Source organism: Mustelus asterias, chromosome 9 (genome assembly GCF_964213995.1).
Source record: "Mustelus asterias chromosome 9, sMusAst1.hap1.1, whole genome shotgun sequence".
NCBI lineage: Eukaryota > Metazoa > Chordata > Chondrichthyes > Carcharhiniformes > Triakidae > Mustelus > Mustelus asterias.
The window spans coordinates 39,331,287-39,345,452 of record NC_135809.1 but is presented as its reverse complement, the minus strand read 5'-3'; the positions used below and the strand labels follow the sequence as shown (position 1 = coordinate 39,345,452).

At 42.3% G+C, this 14,166-nt stretch overlaps 1 protein-coding gene across 1 annotated transcript in view; it reads left to right on the top strand.

Moving 5' to 3' along the window:
- LOC144499220 (cystine/glutamate transporter-like) overlaps positions 1-14,166 on the top strand; it is a 47,321-nt gene that overhangs the window by 4,498 nt on the left and 28,657 nt on the right. The window contains exons 3-5 of the mRNA XM_078221338.1: positions 2,732-2,847; positions 9,487-9,612; positions 10,460-10,559. Coding sequence (XP_078077464.1) covers positions 2,732-2,847; positions 9,487-9,612; positions 10,460-10,559 — 342 coding nt within the window. The remainder of the gene's footprint in view (positions 1-2,731; positions 2,848-9,486; positions 9,613-10,459; positions 10,560-14,166) is intronic.

Sequence of the window (14,166 nt, the reverse complement as noted above, 5' to 3'; positions counted from 1 at the left end):
TTGTGCACTCATCCATGATGGTCACTGTCACAGTTTCCATTCCTGCCATGATGGCTGTGAATTAAGGTGTGCAAAGTGATCCAAAGTACAATGTGCAGGCGTATGGGGGGAAGTACTAAGTCATAATGCTCAGTTGGAGAGCCATTGCAGACATGATGGGCCGAATGGCCTTCTTTTGCGCCGTAACGATACTGTGAAAGTCAGCAGCCTTCCACCAACAAAGTGCAGCTTCTGGTGTTGCCATGCATCAAAGCACTAGGAAAGGCAAAGGCACAAGGAAGACAGGTGCTAAGGAATGCACAAGAGTGGCTTTTGTAAGTAAAAAAACATAGAAACATCGATGTATATGTTTGCTTTGGAATAATTATTTTGTAGTGACTTTTATTTTTCCATTGTGTGCAGGCTTTGATGCTCAGCCTTTTAATTGATTACAACGTTGTCCCTTCAAGTAATCAAACCAAGTCATAGAGTTCTCTCCTGCCTCCAACTGTTTGTTACTGCTGCCATATTGATGCAGGGGATGGTCATTATGTGGCGCTTGTGTGGCACAAATGTTACTTGCCATCTATCAGGCCCCTAAGTCTGAATGTTGTCCAGCTCTTTCCGCGTGCAATCAAAGATTTTCTTTAGTATCTGGGGAATTGCAAATGGAATTGAACAATTTACAATAATAAGTGACCATCCTTTATCATAGAAGGGAGGACACCAATTGAAGGAGCTGAAGATGGTTGAGTTAGGAGAGGTGCTGATTATCTGTAAATAAAAGCTAATAGAAATATGTAACAATCATGAATGTAAAGAAAAATATAAGATAAAAAGATAAAGTCACCATAGTCCCAGATGACTACGCTCCCTTTTGAGGAAGAGAGCTGACTGCTGGTGATTTAACCTGAGAGTCACCACACCTCAGGCAAAGGGCAAAGTTGAGAAGGCAGGAATTGAACCCACACTGTTGCTGTTGCTCTGTATCATGAACCAGCTATCCAACCAACTGAGCGAACCAAAAATGGCAGATGTGTACATTGTTAGGTTATGGTTATCTCTTTGAACCATATTACCAGTGGAAGAATGAATTGGATTTGTGGACATGAGTTATGTCCCTTCCAAACAGGCAGCAAGGCATGTCTTTGTTGCGGTTGGTACCAACAAGAATTATCATCAGAAGTAAAATACCTTGTGAGCTGGATGTCTATCAGTTGGATAGTAATGAAGGTTTGGACTGGTGCTATCACAATATGCTGGAACCTTAACCTCAAGTTGTGTGAAGGGTGATATTAATGGGGTGGTGGTAGGTTAGGTTGGATGGACAACATTTGGGTGTAAGCACCCTAAAATGTCAGAGATTAGAGGACCCTGCTGGCCTGCTTCCTTGGAGTCACACATGCCTGTCATGACTCTGCTGTGGCTGTTAAGGTTGTGGGCAAGACAACCTTAGGTGTGCACACTTGAAAATGTGACAAGTGAAAGAGTATGTTAAGGAACTACATGCAGATTCCAGAGACCAGTGCTTGAGATATAATGATCATTTCACTCGTTGTACCCTTACAATATAATACTTTGGAACAAACATGAGGCAATGAGGTTAAGGGTGCTACATAGAATTGAATAGAATCCCTACAGTGCAGAAGGAGGCCATTTGGCCCATCAAGTCTGCACCAACTCTCCAACTGAGCATCTTACTCAGTCACCCCCTATCCCCACAATCCCATGCATTTACCTCACTAATCCTCCTAACCTACACATCTTTAGACACTAAGGGGCAACTTATCATGGCCAATCCATCTAACCTGCACAACTTTGGACTGTGGGAGGAAACCGGAGGAAACCCATGCAGATAAGCGGAGACAAGCGTGCAAGCTCCACAGAGACAGTGACCCAAGCCAGGAATCGAACCCGGGTCCCTGGAACTGTGATATAGCAGTGCTAACCACTGTACCACCCCTCCCATTTTGCTAGAAACCTTGCAGCAAGCAATAGGGCATTTTTGGGAGGTTAGCAAGAATTTCCTCATTCACCACGTCTGAGACAGATTCAAGAAAGCTACTGCTGACCTGTAAATGCTGGAACTCTGCAAGCAGCATGCACCCCTCATCTGTTGTCTTCTAACAAACCCAAACACAAAATATTGCTTACAAATGCTCTTGGAAAACTATTACATTAGGTTTTACTAGGTCAGTGTTAGGCAGGATCTCCAATTTTTCCAAGTTAAAATAACGTTAGGATCATAAAGGCCCAAATTGGTTTATATTCACGAAGTACCCACCTGTGACCGACATGCCTCAGATGCCAAAGAGAAAGTGGTGGCGGGCACTAATCTAACAGGAACAGGATTGTCAATCTGCCCACTTTTCTTTACCTCCCCATACTGCCATGTTCCTGTGAGGGGTGGGAAGGAGGATATCAAATTCCCTGTAACTTTTTTATGTATAAACGGAATTTGTTGTTTACACAGATCTTCAGAGAGACAAAATTCATATTCCACGAGTGGTTTACCAACACTTCAATCCCGTCTTTGAGATGGTTAAATTATAATTTTGAATTGATTTATGCTTGTCTTACTGCTGGAATATGTTTGGTATTGTAATTTTAAAAAGTAATAGTGAAACTGAGCTATAGTTTAGAAAGGAGTGCTAGTTGTTTCTCACACATCTACTCTGTATGAAGTTTATATTCAACTCCACAATGATGTCTATTCACAACTCATTCACGTGTACTCTTTGTTTTTGAGCAGACCAGCAATCACTGCTGTTGTTGGCTTGTCTTTTGGTCGCTACATTGTTGAGCCATTCTTTGCCCCATGCCAAGCTCCAGCTTTGGCAGTAAAACTTCTCACAGTGGCCGGAGTCTGTAAGTAACATTGTTCTGCCTGTCTGTCACATAAATTTGGTTTGTCAAGTTACAAGATTACGTACTCAGGTCTGAATTTCCTCTTGTTCATTTGACATGTAAACACTGTTATTAGAGTGTGGGGGAACAGAATTTGAGCAGGGCTTGGTTATACCATTCAGCTTTGCCAGGTTTATTATTATCACAGTCAAACATTGCTAAGGACTACAGGGTAAAGTATAAACAACCCATTTTGTTTTATTCAATCGCAGCAAGGAACATAACTTGCTTCAAAAGGGGGGAATTTTAAAACATTTCCAAAAAACATCTTCAGGCAGGCCCGGCCAATTTTACAGCAGTAAGATCCTTATCGGATTCCCCCCCACCCCTTTCCTGAGACAGGCACTCACAACTGCACCATTAGTGAAACTGATGCTGGGCTGAAATATTTAAACACCCTTTACCCAGTGAGATGCAATGTGATCATCAGCACGGATACTGACTGAGCAGAAGTTCCATCTCACTGTATGCATGGAAAGAGAGCAGGTTCAGAGGAAATTTAGGTCCGATTGTTGGAGGTTGGAAGGATTGTAATTGTGACAATTCTTCTTTTCTGTGTCAACAAAGGTCAACAGACAAAGCAAAAGGTGCATTGATGTAATTTTGAAGAATTAGCAAGGGAAAAGAACCAATTTTGCCGAGTTCCCTTTGGAAAGCACAGTTGGCAACTTGTAGGACAGCATATTTAGCACAATTAGACCAAATTATAAGAAGGATATTGGCACATAACTCCCATTCCCCAGACATTGTACCCGGAGGGGTAAAGTAAGTAAGGTAAGGGGTCTTGGCTGTGGGGGTCACAGGGTAGTTGTCATGGGGGACTTTAACTTTCCAAATATTGATTGGAACCTTTGTAGGTCAAATAGTTCGGATGGGGCAGTTTTTGTGCAGTGTGTGCAGGAGGGTTTCCTGACACAATATGTGGATAGGCCGACAAGAGGTGAGGCCACATTGGATTTGGTACTGGGAAATGAACCGGGCCAAATGTTAGATTTGGTTGTGGGAGAGCACTTTGGAGATAGTGACCACAATTCGGTGTCTTTTGTTATTGCAATGGAGAGGGATAGGGCTGTACGGCAGGGCAAGGTTTACAATTGGGGAGAGGTAATTATGATGCGATTAGGCAAGAATTAGGGGGCATAAGTTGGGAACAACTGTCAGGGAAAGGCACTAATGAAAAGTGGAACTTTTTCAAGGAACAAATACTGGGTGTTCTTGATAGGTATGTCCCTGTCAGGCAGGGAGGAAATGGCCGAGTGAGGGAACCATGGTTCACGAAAGAGATGGAATGTCTTGTGAAAAGGAAGAGGGAAGCTTATGTAGGGATGAGGAAACAAGGTTCAAATGGCTCGATTGAGGGTTACAAGTTAGCAAGGAATGAGCTGAAAAAGGGGCTTAGGAGAGCTAGGAGGGGACATGAGAGGTCCTTGGCGGGTCGGATCAAGGAAAACCCCAAGGCTTTTTACTCTTATGTGAGGAATAAAAGAATGACCAGGGTGAGGTTAGGGCCGGTCAAGGACAGTAGTGGGAACTTGTGTATGGAGTCAGTAGAGATAGGAGAGGTGATGAATGAATATTTTTCTCCAGTGTTCACCAAGGAGAGGGGCCATGTTTTTGAGGAAGAGAAGGTGTTACAGGCTAATAGGCTGGAGGAAATAGAGGTTCGGAGGGAGGATGTCCTGGCAGTTTTGAATAAACTGAAGGTCGATAAGTTCCCTGGGCCTGATGAAATATATCCTAGGATTCTTTGGGAGGCAAGGGCTGAGATTGCAGAGCCTTTGGTTTTGATCTGTGGGTCCTCGCTGTCCACGGGGATGGTGCCAGAGGACTGGAGATTGGCGAATGTTGTTCCTCTGTTTAAGAAAGGGAATAGAAATGACCCTGGTAATTATAGACCGGTTAGTCTTACTTCGGTGGTTGGTAAATTGATGGAAAAGGTCCTGAGGGATGGGATTTACGACCATTTAGAAAGATGCGGATTAATCCGGGATAGTCAGCACGGATTCGTGAAGGGCAAGTCGTGCCTCACAAATTTGATAGAATTTTTTGAGGAGGTAAGTGTGTTGATGAAGGTAGGGCAGTTGATGTCATATACATGGATTTTAGTAAGGCGTTTGATAAGGTCCCCCATGGTCGGCTTATGATGAAAGTGAGGAGGTGTGGGATAGAGGGAAAGTTGGCCGATTGGATAGGTAACTGGCTGTCTGATTGAAGACAGAGGGTGGTGGTGGATGGAAAATTTTCGGATTGGAGGCAGGTTGCTAGCGGAGTGCCGCAGGGATCAATGCTTGGTCCTCTGCTCTTTGTGATTTTTATTAATGACTTAGAGGAGGGGGCTGAAGGGTGGATCAGTAAATTTGCTGATGACACCAAGATTGGTGGAGTAGTGGATGAGGTGGAGGGCTGTTGTAGGCTGCAAAGAGACATAGATAGGATGCAAAGCTGGGCTGAAAAATGGCAAATGGAGTTTAACCCTGATAAATGTGAGGTGATTCATTTTGGTAGGACTAATTTAAATGTGGATTACAGGGTCAAAGGTAGGGCTCTGAAGACTGTGGAGGAACAGAGAGATCTTGGGGTCCATGTCCACAGATCTCTAAAGGTTGCCACTCAAGTGGATAGAGCTATGAAGAAGGCCTATAGTGTGTTAGCTTTTATTAACAGGGGGTTGGAGTTTAAGAGCCGTGGGGTTATGCTGCAACTGTACAGGACCTTGGTGAGACCACATTTGGAATATTGTGTGCAGTTCTGGTCACCTCACTATAAGAAGGATGTGGAAGCGCTGGAAAGAATGCAGAGGAGATTTACCAGGATGCTGCCTGGTTTGGAGGGTAGGTCTTATGAGGAAAGGTTGAGGGAGCTAGGGCTGTTCTCTCTGGAGCGGAGGAGGCTGAGGGGAGACTTAATAGAGGTTTATAAAATGATGAAGGGGATAGATAGAGTGAACGTTCAAAGACTATTTCCTCGGGTGGATGGAGCTATTACAAGGGGGCATAACTATAGGGTTCATGGTGGGAGATATAGGAAGGATATCAGAGGTAGGTTCTTTACGCAGAGAGTGGTTGGGGTGTGGAATGGACTGCCTGCAGTGATAGTGGAGTCAGACACTTTAGGAACATTTAAGCGGTTATTGGATAGGCACATGGAGCACACCAGGATGATAGAGAGTGGGATAGCTTGATCTTGGTTTCAGATAAAGCTCGGCACAACATCGTGGGCCGAAGGGCCTGTTCTGTGCTGTACTGTTCTATCTATCTATGTAAGGTCACAATAGTCCCAGATGACCATAGGCTGCCCTCCCTTTGAGGGGTAGAGTTGCTTGATTTAACCTGAGGATCACCACACTTCAGGCAAGAGGCAAGGTTGAGAAGGCGGGCCTTCATGAATAACCTCAGCAGAATGGGAATTGAAACTTCTATTGGGCAATCACCCTACACCGGAAACCATCTGAAACTCTGATTTAAATTGTGGTTTGGTTTTGTCCGAATTGTCTTACCGAAATAATTATCCGAGGAAAAGTTAGAAGAGTAAAAACCGCTTCTAACTCCTGGCTAACTATTATTCCAACCGACCCTAACTCCCTGATGACCCCACACCCCTGACAACCCCCAACTAACTCACCCGTAGACCACGAGGACTACCCTCACTGACCACCCTCTCACTGAATACCTAACCATACCCTCACTGACCATCCAGCCCCATCTTACCATCTCCCTGGCTTCTCAAAGTGACTGGGGTCTTTAAACTTACCTGCTTTGCGGCAGCTAGCAGCATCAAAAAGTCTTCCTCCCACTTGACTTTCCTGCACTCGGCAGATGGACTCAGGAACTCACTGTGCTGCACATTCTCTTCCATCCTGAGTCAGAAGGTCAGACAAGAAAGCTGTGGCTACATTTCAGTGTGAGTATAGGAGCAGAGTGACAATTCCACTTCTCAGAATCTCTGGCTGATTGTTGACAGTGAATATGCCCTGTACAGGGTATGCTGGAATCTTTCCAGCTTGACTCTTGCAGGGTAAGAATGTAAAAAGCATTTAAAAATATTTGCAGAAATTATTAAAATGGGAGACACAGCAAATATTTTGGGGACCAAATGAAGCTATAAGTAAATGTTGATACGTCGTGAATAGGCAAAAATGCAAAAAATGGAATTCCATTTCAGCAAGTATGAGATGGTAAATTTTGGTTAAAGCTATGTTGACAAGGGGCAGAAAGATTTGGGGGTTCAGATTTACAAAGTACTACAAGCAGCACTTCAAATGGATAAGGCCATGAAAAAGCTCATGGAATACTAAGTTTTATGGCAAGCGGAATGGAATATAAAAGCAGGGATGTAATATGGCTAGTCTTAACAAAACGTTGACTTAGACCACTCGTATGCAATTTATGATTCTACAGAATACAGAAAGGATGTCGAGGCCTTCAAGAGGGTTTGCAGAATCACTAAGGTGTCATATGATATGAGGAGATGCAAAACTGAAGACAGACAACAGTTGAGGCTCATGTTGTTGGAATAGCGAAGATTATGGGCTGATTTGATCGAGGTGTTTATAATTATTAAAAATGTGGCAGTAGGTTATATTTGGAGTGGTTGAGGATTTTGAATGAGAGAACTTATCTTTTAGATTAGGACAAAGAGCGGGAAAATTTCTATTAAATAAAGAGTTGAATCTGTAGAATGCATTAATGGGAATGGAGTCTACGGTCTGAATTTTATGCTGCAGCAAAGGTGAACACACACACACATCTCTTGCCACCCCCCCCCCCCCCCCATATAAAAGTAGCAAGCCCGCCCCTGCTTGTGGTCTGCACAAGGGCTCTCGGTATTACTTGGCTTGATGTGAGACTTTCATTCACATCAGAAAGGAAGTCCCACCTCTGAGAGCTGCTAGCCAATCAAATGTCCCAGAAATGCCACTGGGAACAGTGACCACCACTGGAACTGCAGCAATCCCAGAGGAAGCGAGGCACAACGGAGCTGTGCCTCAAGGTAAGTCTGGGGTATCTCCAGGGTCAGGCTGGCAGACCATGTAAAGGAGCAGAGAGGATGCAGAATCAGGATAGTCCAGGGGGGAAGGGAAGCACTGGAGATGAAGACCTGGTGGGGTGGGGGGGGGGCTATATTTGGCAAAGTTGGGCAGAAAATAAGTCTCCCACTTGCCCAGCCAGCAGCCCATCCAGCTAGCCAAAAGCTTGAGTGGATTTCCTGACACCTTTCCTGCCATGAGTAAAATAGTGACGGGGCTGAGTATGCACTGAAATGGTGCCAGTGACAACAGCCCCTCAACACCCCACCTGCCATCCCACCACTGGAGGCCAGAAAAAATCAGCCTTATATCAACCTATAATAACGGGTTTGATAGATGGGTGAAGGAAACTACGTATAACATAGCAAAATAATACCATAGCAGCACCATTTTTCATATCTTTCACAGTATGTTAAAAGTTTTGCTCAATCAAAGGCAAAAACTAGCCAAGGAATTCAATAAATGTTTAGTTAACAGAATCATTGCATAACATCAGAGTACTAAATGTTCAGAAACTAATTCAGTACAGAATTGTATATTGGTTAGATTTTGCATGTATAAAGCAGTCCATTTGATTGGCCACTTTTTCTACTAGCCTAAACATCCAATCCCTGCATCACTAGTATACCATGGCTACAGTGGATACTATTTGCAGAATCACTGCACCAATGTGTCAATGCTTCTTCAGTAGAACCTCCCAAATTTATTGTCTTCCCCACCCAGAAGTACAAGGGCAACAGCATGTGGGAACATCATCACCTCCAAGTTCCCTTTCCTGTCACGTACCACCCTAACTTGGTCGTGTGTTACCATTTGTCGCTGGGCTAATGTTCTCAAATTTCTGATTCAGAGACATTGTGGGAGCAACTTACCGCAAGGCCTGCAGTGGTTGGAGGCAATGGCACCACCATAGGTTCAAGGGCAATGAGAGCTGGACAATAAATGCTGGTCTTGCCATATTCCAACAATTAATAAAAAAAACTAATAAAAGAGCAAAGTCCTGTGGATGTTGGAAATTTACTTTAAATATAGAAAATGCTGGAAATACCCAACCCGTCTGGCTGTATCTATGGAGGGAGAAACCTGAGTTCTGCCAAAGTGTTACTGGCCTGAAACATTCATTCTTTCTCTCAACAGACCTTACCATGACACTTGAGATGAGGTGGCTAAATGAAATAGCTGAATGAAACATTCAAAACTACTAGCATTTTTAGGACAAACTGCCTTTTAGGCTAGCTGGCTGATAAAGTTGAAATGGAGTACACATTTCAATGACTATGACAGTAAACCATTCCAGCACCAATCCCAGTCTGAAATATTCTCATTCACATGATACTTGAGATGAAGTGGCTGAATGAAATAGCTGAACTCTCAAAGCTTGCTTAAAAATTAATTTGATGTACATCTTGTGTAAATACCAGAAAGAAAATACCGCGTGCAATGTTTTGATTTTTGATTTGAGTATTTTAGACATTTATTGTTTTTTAATTATAATTTTAAGAAAGCACTGTTGGTTTTATTTGATATCTTACACAAACGTGACAATGATTTTGTTTTTTTTGTACTTTCTGCAGCATTGGTGGTGTATGTAAATTCCTGCAGTGTGAGCTGGACTGCCCGAATTCAAGTCATCCTCACAATTTTTAAACTGGCAACATTGGGATTGATCATTGTTCCAGGGATGATGGCCTTGTACCAAGGTATGATTTATCCAGAAAAAAAAAGACACAGGGCTGAAATATCCCAGATTTGGGCAAAGCCAGAGTCAGGTGGGGAAAAACGGCTTTGAAGCTGTTAACGGCTTATGTTAATGGTTTTCTCCGGAATATAGTGCCGGATATAGAAAAATAGACTTCAACGGGTGGATCCCATGATAGAAGACTGGTGGGGTGGGTGAATCAGAAGCTGTCTATGTTGGAACAAGAACTCCATTTTGTAAGCTTTGTCAATTATTTCTACATGTGCCTGATATATTCATTGGAGTTTAGAAGAGTGAGAGGGGATCTCATAGAAACATATAATGTTAAACAGGGTTAGATAGGGTAGACTCAGAAAGAATGTTCCCAATGGTGGGGGAGTCCAGAATTAGGAGTCATAGTTTGAGGATAAGAGATAAACCTTTTAGAATGGAGGTGAGGAGAAATTTCTTCACCCAGAGAGTGGTGGTCAGTACCACAGAAAGTAGTTGAGGCCAAAACATTATGGTGATTTCAAGAAGAAATTAAATATAGCTCTTGGGGCTAAAGGGATCAAGGGATATGGGGTGGGGGGAGGGGGATCAGGAAATTGATTTTGATGATCAGCCATGATCATAATGAATAGCAGAGCAGGCTCAAAGGGCCAAATGGCCTAATCCTGCTTCTAGTTTCTATGTATCTATGTATATACCAAGCTATAAATATGACCCATCCTTTTTGGTGGACTTGATTCTTTATCATACCAGTCATTAAAGATGTACTGAATATTGGCAAGTTGAAACAAGTTTGTGATCTATAAGACTTTGAAATCTTTATCTTGAATTGAACTCGGGTTCTCCTCTTTTCACAGGTCACTATGAAAACTTTCAAAATGCTTTTGACAGTAGTACAATCACATTAGACAGAATTCCACTGGCTTTCTACTCAGGCATGTTTGCTTACAGTGGTTGGTATGTAAGCACTTTAATGATTTCCAACATATGAGCTGAGGTACAAGGGGAGACTAATGTTCGCATAGCTTGGAGGGCTAAGCACACTAATTTTTTCTTATTTTTGTCTATCAGTGAGCTGAACTCCAAGGAATTCATTTTTAGACATCACTTGTTTCCAAGTGAGTCATTTCTTGAATCCCTTCTGTTTATGAAATTTATCTATGGTGTTCTTTAAGAGTTATTTCAGCCAATTGGCACGCTGAGGTGATAGGAGGCTGCAGGATCCCTTTAGTACACCATTTCCACAACACAGGAAACAATAGCTGTCTTTGGAGACCGGGTACACAGCTTGAATTTACTGTACATCGAAAACGTATTATGGTGCGGTTGAATAGATGCCTTGAATAAAAAAAGACTTGATGTTCTTTTCGAAGGTAATTCATAAAAAGCCAAATCAACTAGAAGAGAAATCATGCAGAACAATGTTGTTAGCAATGTACTACAATGTGAAAAGCACAGGTTGAGTGCATGTGGTAAATATGTGTGGAATATTAGGTAAGATTATGATCCTATTTTATGTAAAGAGAGCAATAATTGAATCCAAAAGAAATGTGGGGGATATGAATGAGTGTGAGGGGAGTCATTGAAGTAAAACATGTGGAAAGAAAATAGCTTGAATTTGGAGAGTATGTTGTTGTGGACAGGATGAGGAGTTAATTTAAGTAGCACTAGAACGAAGAACAAAAAACAAAGAACTAATTTCTTCTCTAACTACCTGTTCATAAACAAAAAGGACTTTCTCATCTATTTCCCTTTTTACAAGCAGTGGTGTATTTTCCAAATACTTAGTTTTTAGTGTGATTCAATTTTCTATTAATAACCCCCCACAGTAAACTCGAGATTGGATGAAAGGGTTAGTTTATTGCACACATTCAAAATGCGAAAGGAATGTTCATAACATCACTGTCACAGTCAGATGGTAAAGAGAATGATAGAGGAAAGGAGACATCACAGTATAGAAACCGCAGAGAAACTAGATATTGGTTCACTAGGGTTCCAGGGTCCAGAAGCAAAGTACAATGGAGTTATTTCTTCACAGAGGTTGGCAGACTGAAATCTGATGCTGTATAATTCCACTTTTCGGGTGGTGTTGACTTCAAAAGATGAAATAGGTATGCAGTGCTGAATCAGTCTTGTAGGCAATGATACAGAACTTCAAGCAGTGTAAATGGAGCTAGGTGTTCAACCTGGACAGAGATATTTTCTGTGTGGTTGCTAGTCAGATGCTGAAGAGCAGACTGAGCTATTCAGCTCAGGAAGGCAATATTACTTGTTAAACAAACCAGAGGCCTATGTCACATGACCCCCACATCTCCACCAGGCCTTTATTGTCTAGAATTTGGCTGGGTTGCAAAGACTGCTAAACATCCTAGCCATTATGAATTGAAAGAAATGCTTCGAGTGCCTTTTGTCTAGAGAGACCCTCTGTCTCCTGCTGGCAAGCCTAGGTTATCAAATGCAAATAGCCTTTGTGTAGCTCTCTTTGAAGTTGGGCTGTGCAGTTCCCAGGTGAATGCTAATGGTTCTTCAGAGATAATGAGGTATGAGTTTCCTGAAAAAGCAAAATGTCTTCTTTTATTCTGGAGTCACAGACAAACATATGTTCTGCTATTTTAGGAATCTTCTTCAGCCAAGGTCCAGTTTTAAAATTTTAGAAATATCAATGGGTACATATATTATAAAAGATGTACCATGTGAGCTCATGGCACACAATGGTGAATGAGGGATATGTATGAATGGAGTGACAGGTATATGGATGGTGAGAGGGATGTAACATTTGAATGTATGAATGAAGTGAGAAGTGTACAAACGGAGCATGTAAATAGAGTGAAGAGTGTAGAAATGGTATGCAAAAGTTTTAGAATTGAACAAATGTTGACAAAAAATAACAGATCTAGGGATAAATTTGAGTATGAGAGAAATATAAAAACATACAGTAAAAGCATCTACAAGCATGCAAAAAGAAAGCAAGAAGTTAAAGTGAGCACTGGTCCCTTAGAAGGTGAGACTGGCATTTAATAATGGGAAAGAGGAAATGGGGGGAAACTTTTAACAAATAAGTTTACCCATTTTCACAGAAGACATTGACAATAGCATCCCAAAGATAGTAGAAAATCAAGGGGCAAAACATTGGAACTTAAAACAATTACTATCACTGCAGAAAAATTAATGGAAATACTTGTGGAACTTCAGGCTAACAGGCTCCTTGGAACTAATGGTCTGCATCCTCAGGTTATAAAATAAGTGGCTGCAGAAATATTTGATGCATTGGTTGCAATCATAGAATCCCTACAGTGTAGAAAAGGCCATTCAGCCCATCAAGTCTGCACTGACTCTGACAGAGTATCTTACCCAGGCCCTCTCCCCTGCCCTATCCCCGTAACCCCACACATTTCCCATGGCTAATGCCCTTACCCTACACATCTTTGGATACTGAGGGGCAATTTAGCAAGGTCAATTCCCCTAACCTACACATCTTTGGACTATGGTAGGAAACTGGAGCATCCAAAGGAAACCCATGCAGACATGGGGAGAATGTGCAAACTCCATACAGACAGTCACCCAAGGCCAGAATTGAACCTGGGCCCCTGGAGCTGTGAGGCAACAGTGCTAACCACTGTGCGACTGTGCTGCCCATAATCTTCAAAAAATTCCTACATTCTGGAAATGTCCCAGCAGATTGAAAAACTGCAAATATAATACCTCTGTTTATGAAAGGAGGGAGCCGGAAATCCAGAAACGATAGGCCAGTTAATCCAGCATCCGTCATCGGGAAAATCCTAGAATCCGTTATTAATGAGGTCATGGCAGGATATTTAGAAAATTATACTACAATCAGGGAGAGTGAAAAGAAAAACATGTTTGACAAATTTATTCGAGTTCTTTGAGGATGTAACAACCAGTGTAGAAAAAGGGGAACCAGTAGATGTATTAGGTGTGTTTCACGGTGGTAGATGTGGCCTGCCATTGACTGGCAGCAGGATGTTCAAGGCCCAACGTTTTTCAATGGATTTTCTCATGGAATGCACCCTTGTTGCTGGGAAACCTGAAGGTTCACCCAGTGTGACGTGAGCAGATTCCGTTATTTCAACCCAGACCTGTATTCTGTAGGTCCCTGGGTATTGACATGCATGTTGTAAGCCACAGGGAAGACTCTTGCATTACTGTTAAAAGGGTTTTGGTGATAGAAGACTGGCATTGGTGGGATTATGCTGCCATGTATTGTTTAATGGGCTCACCATTTCCCCAGAATCTCTGGTGGAATATATATGATCACAACTTTCTTTGGCCAGAAGTATTTTTCAAAAGCACTTACAGCTGTATCAAACATAGATGAATCTTCTGTGAATTGCTTGAATATTCACTGGCTCTCTGCTCTGAAACAATGTACGGGTATCACTTTCTAATAGACTTGCTGCTACATTTGGACTGTCCAACTCCCTATAGTGAGCAATGGGCCCTGAACCCTGAAGTCCATCAATCCCACAGCAGGTATGGGCGGATCTCCCGGCAAAGAATGTAAAGCTTCAGAAATAGGTAGATTTAAACTTTTCTCCATCATCCT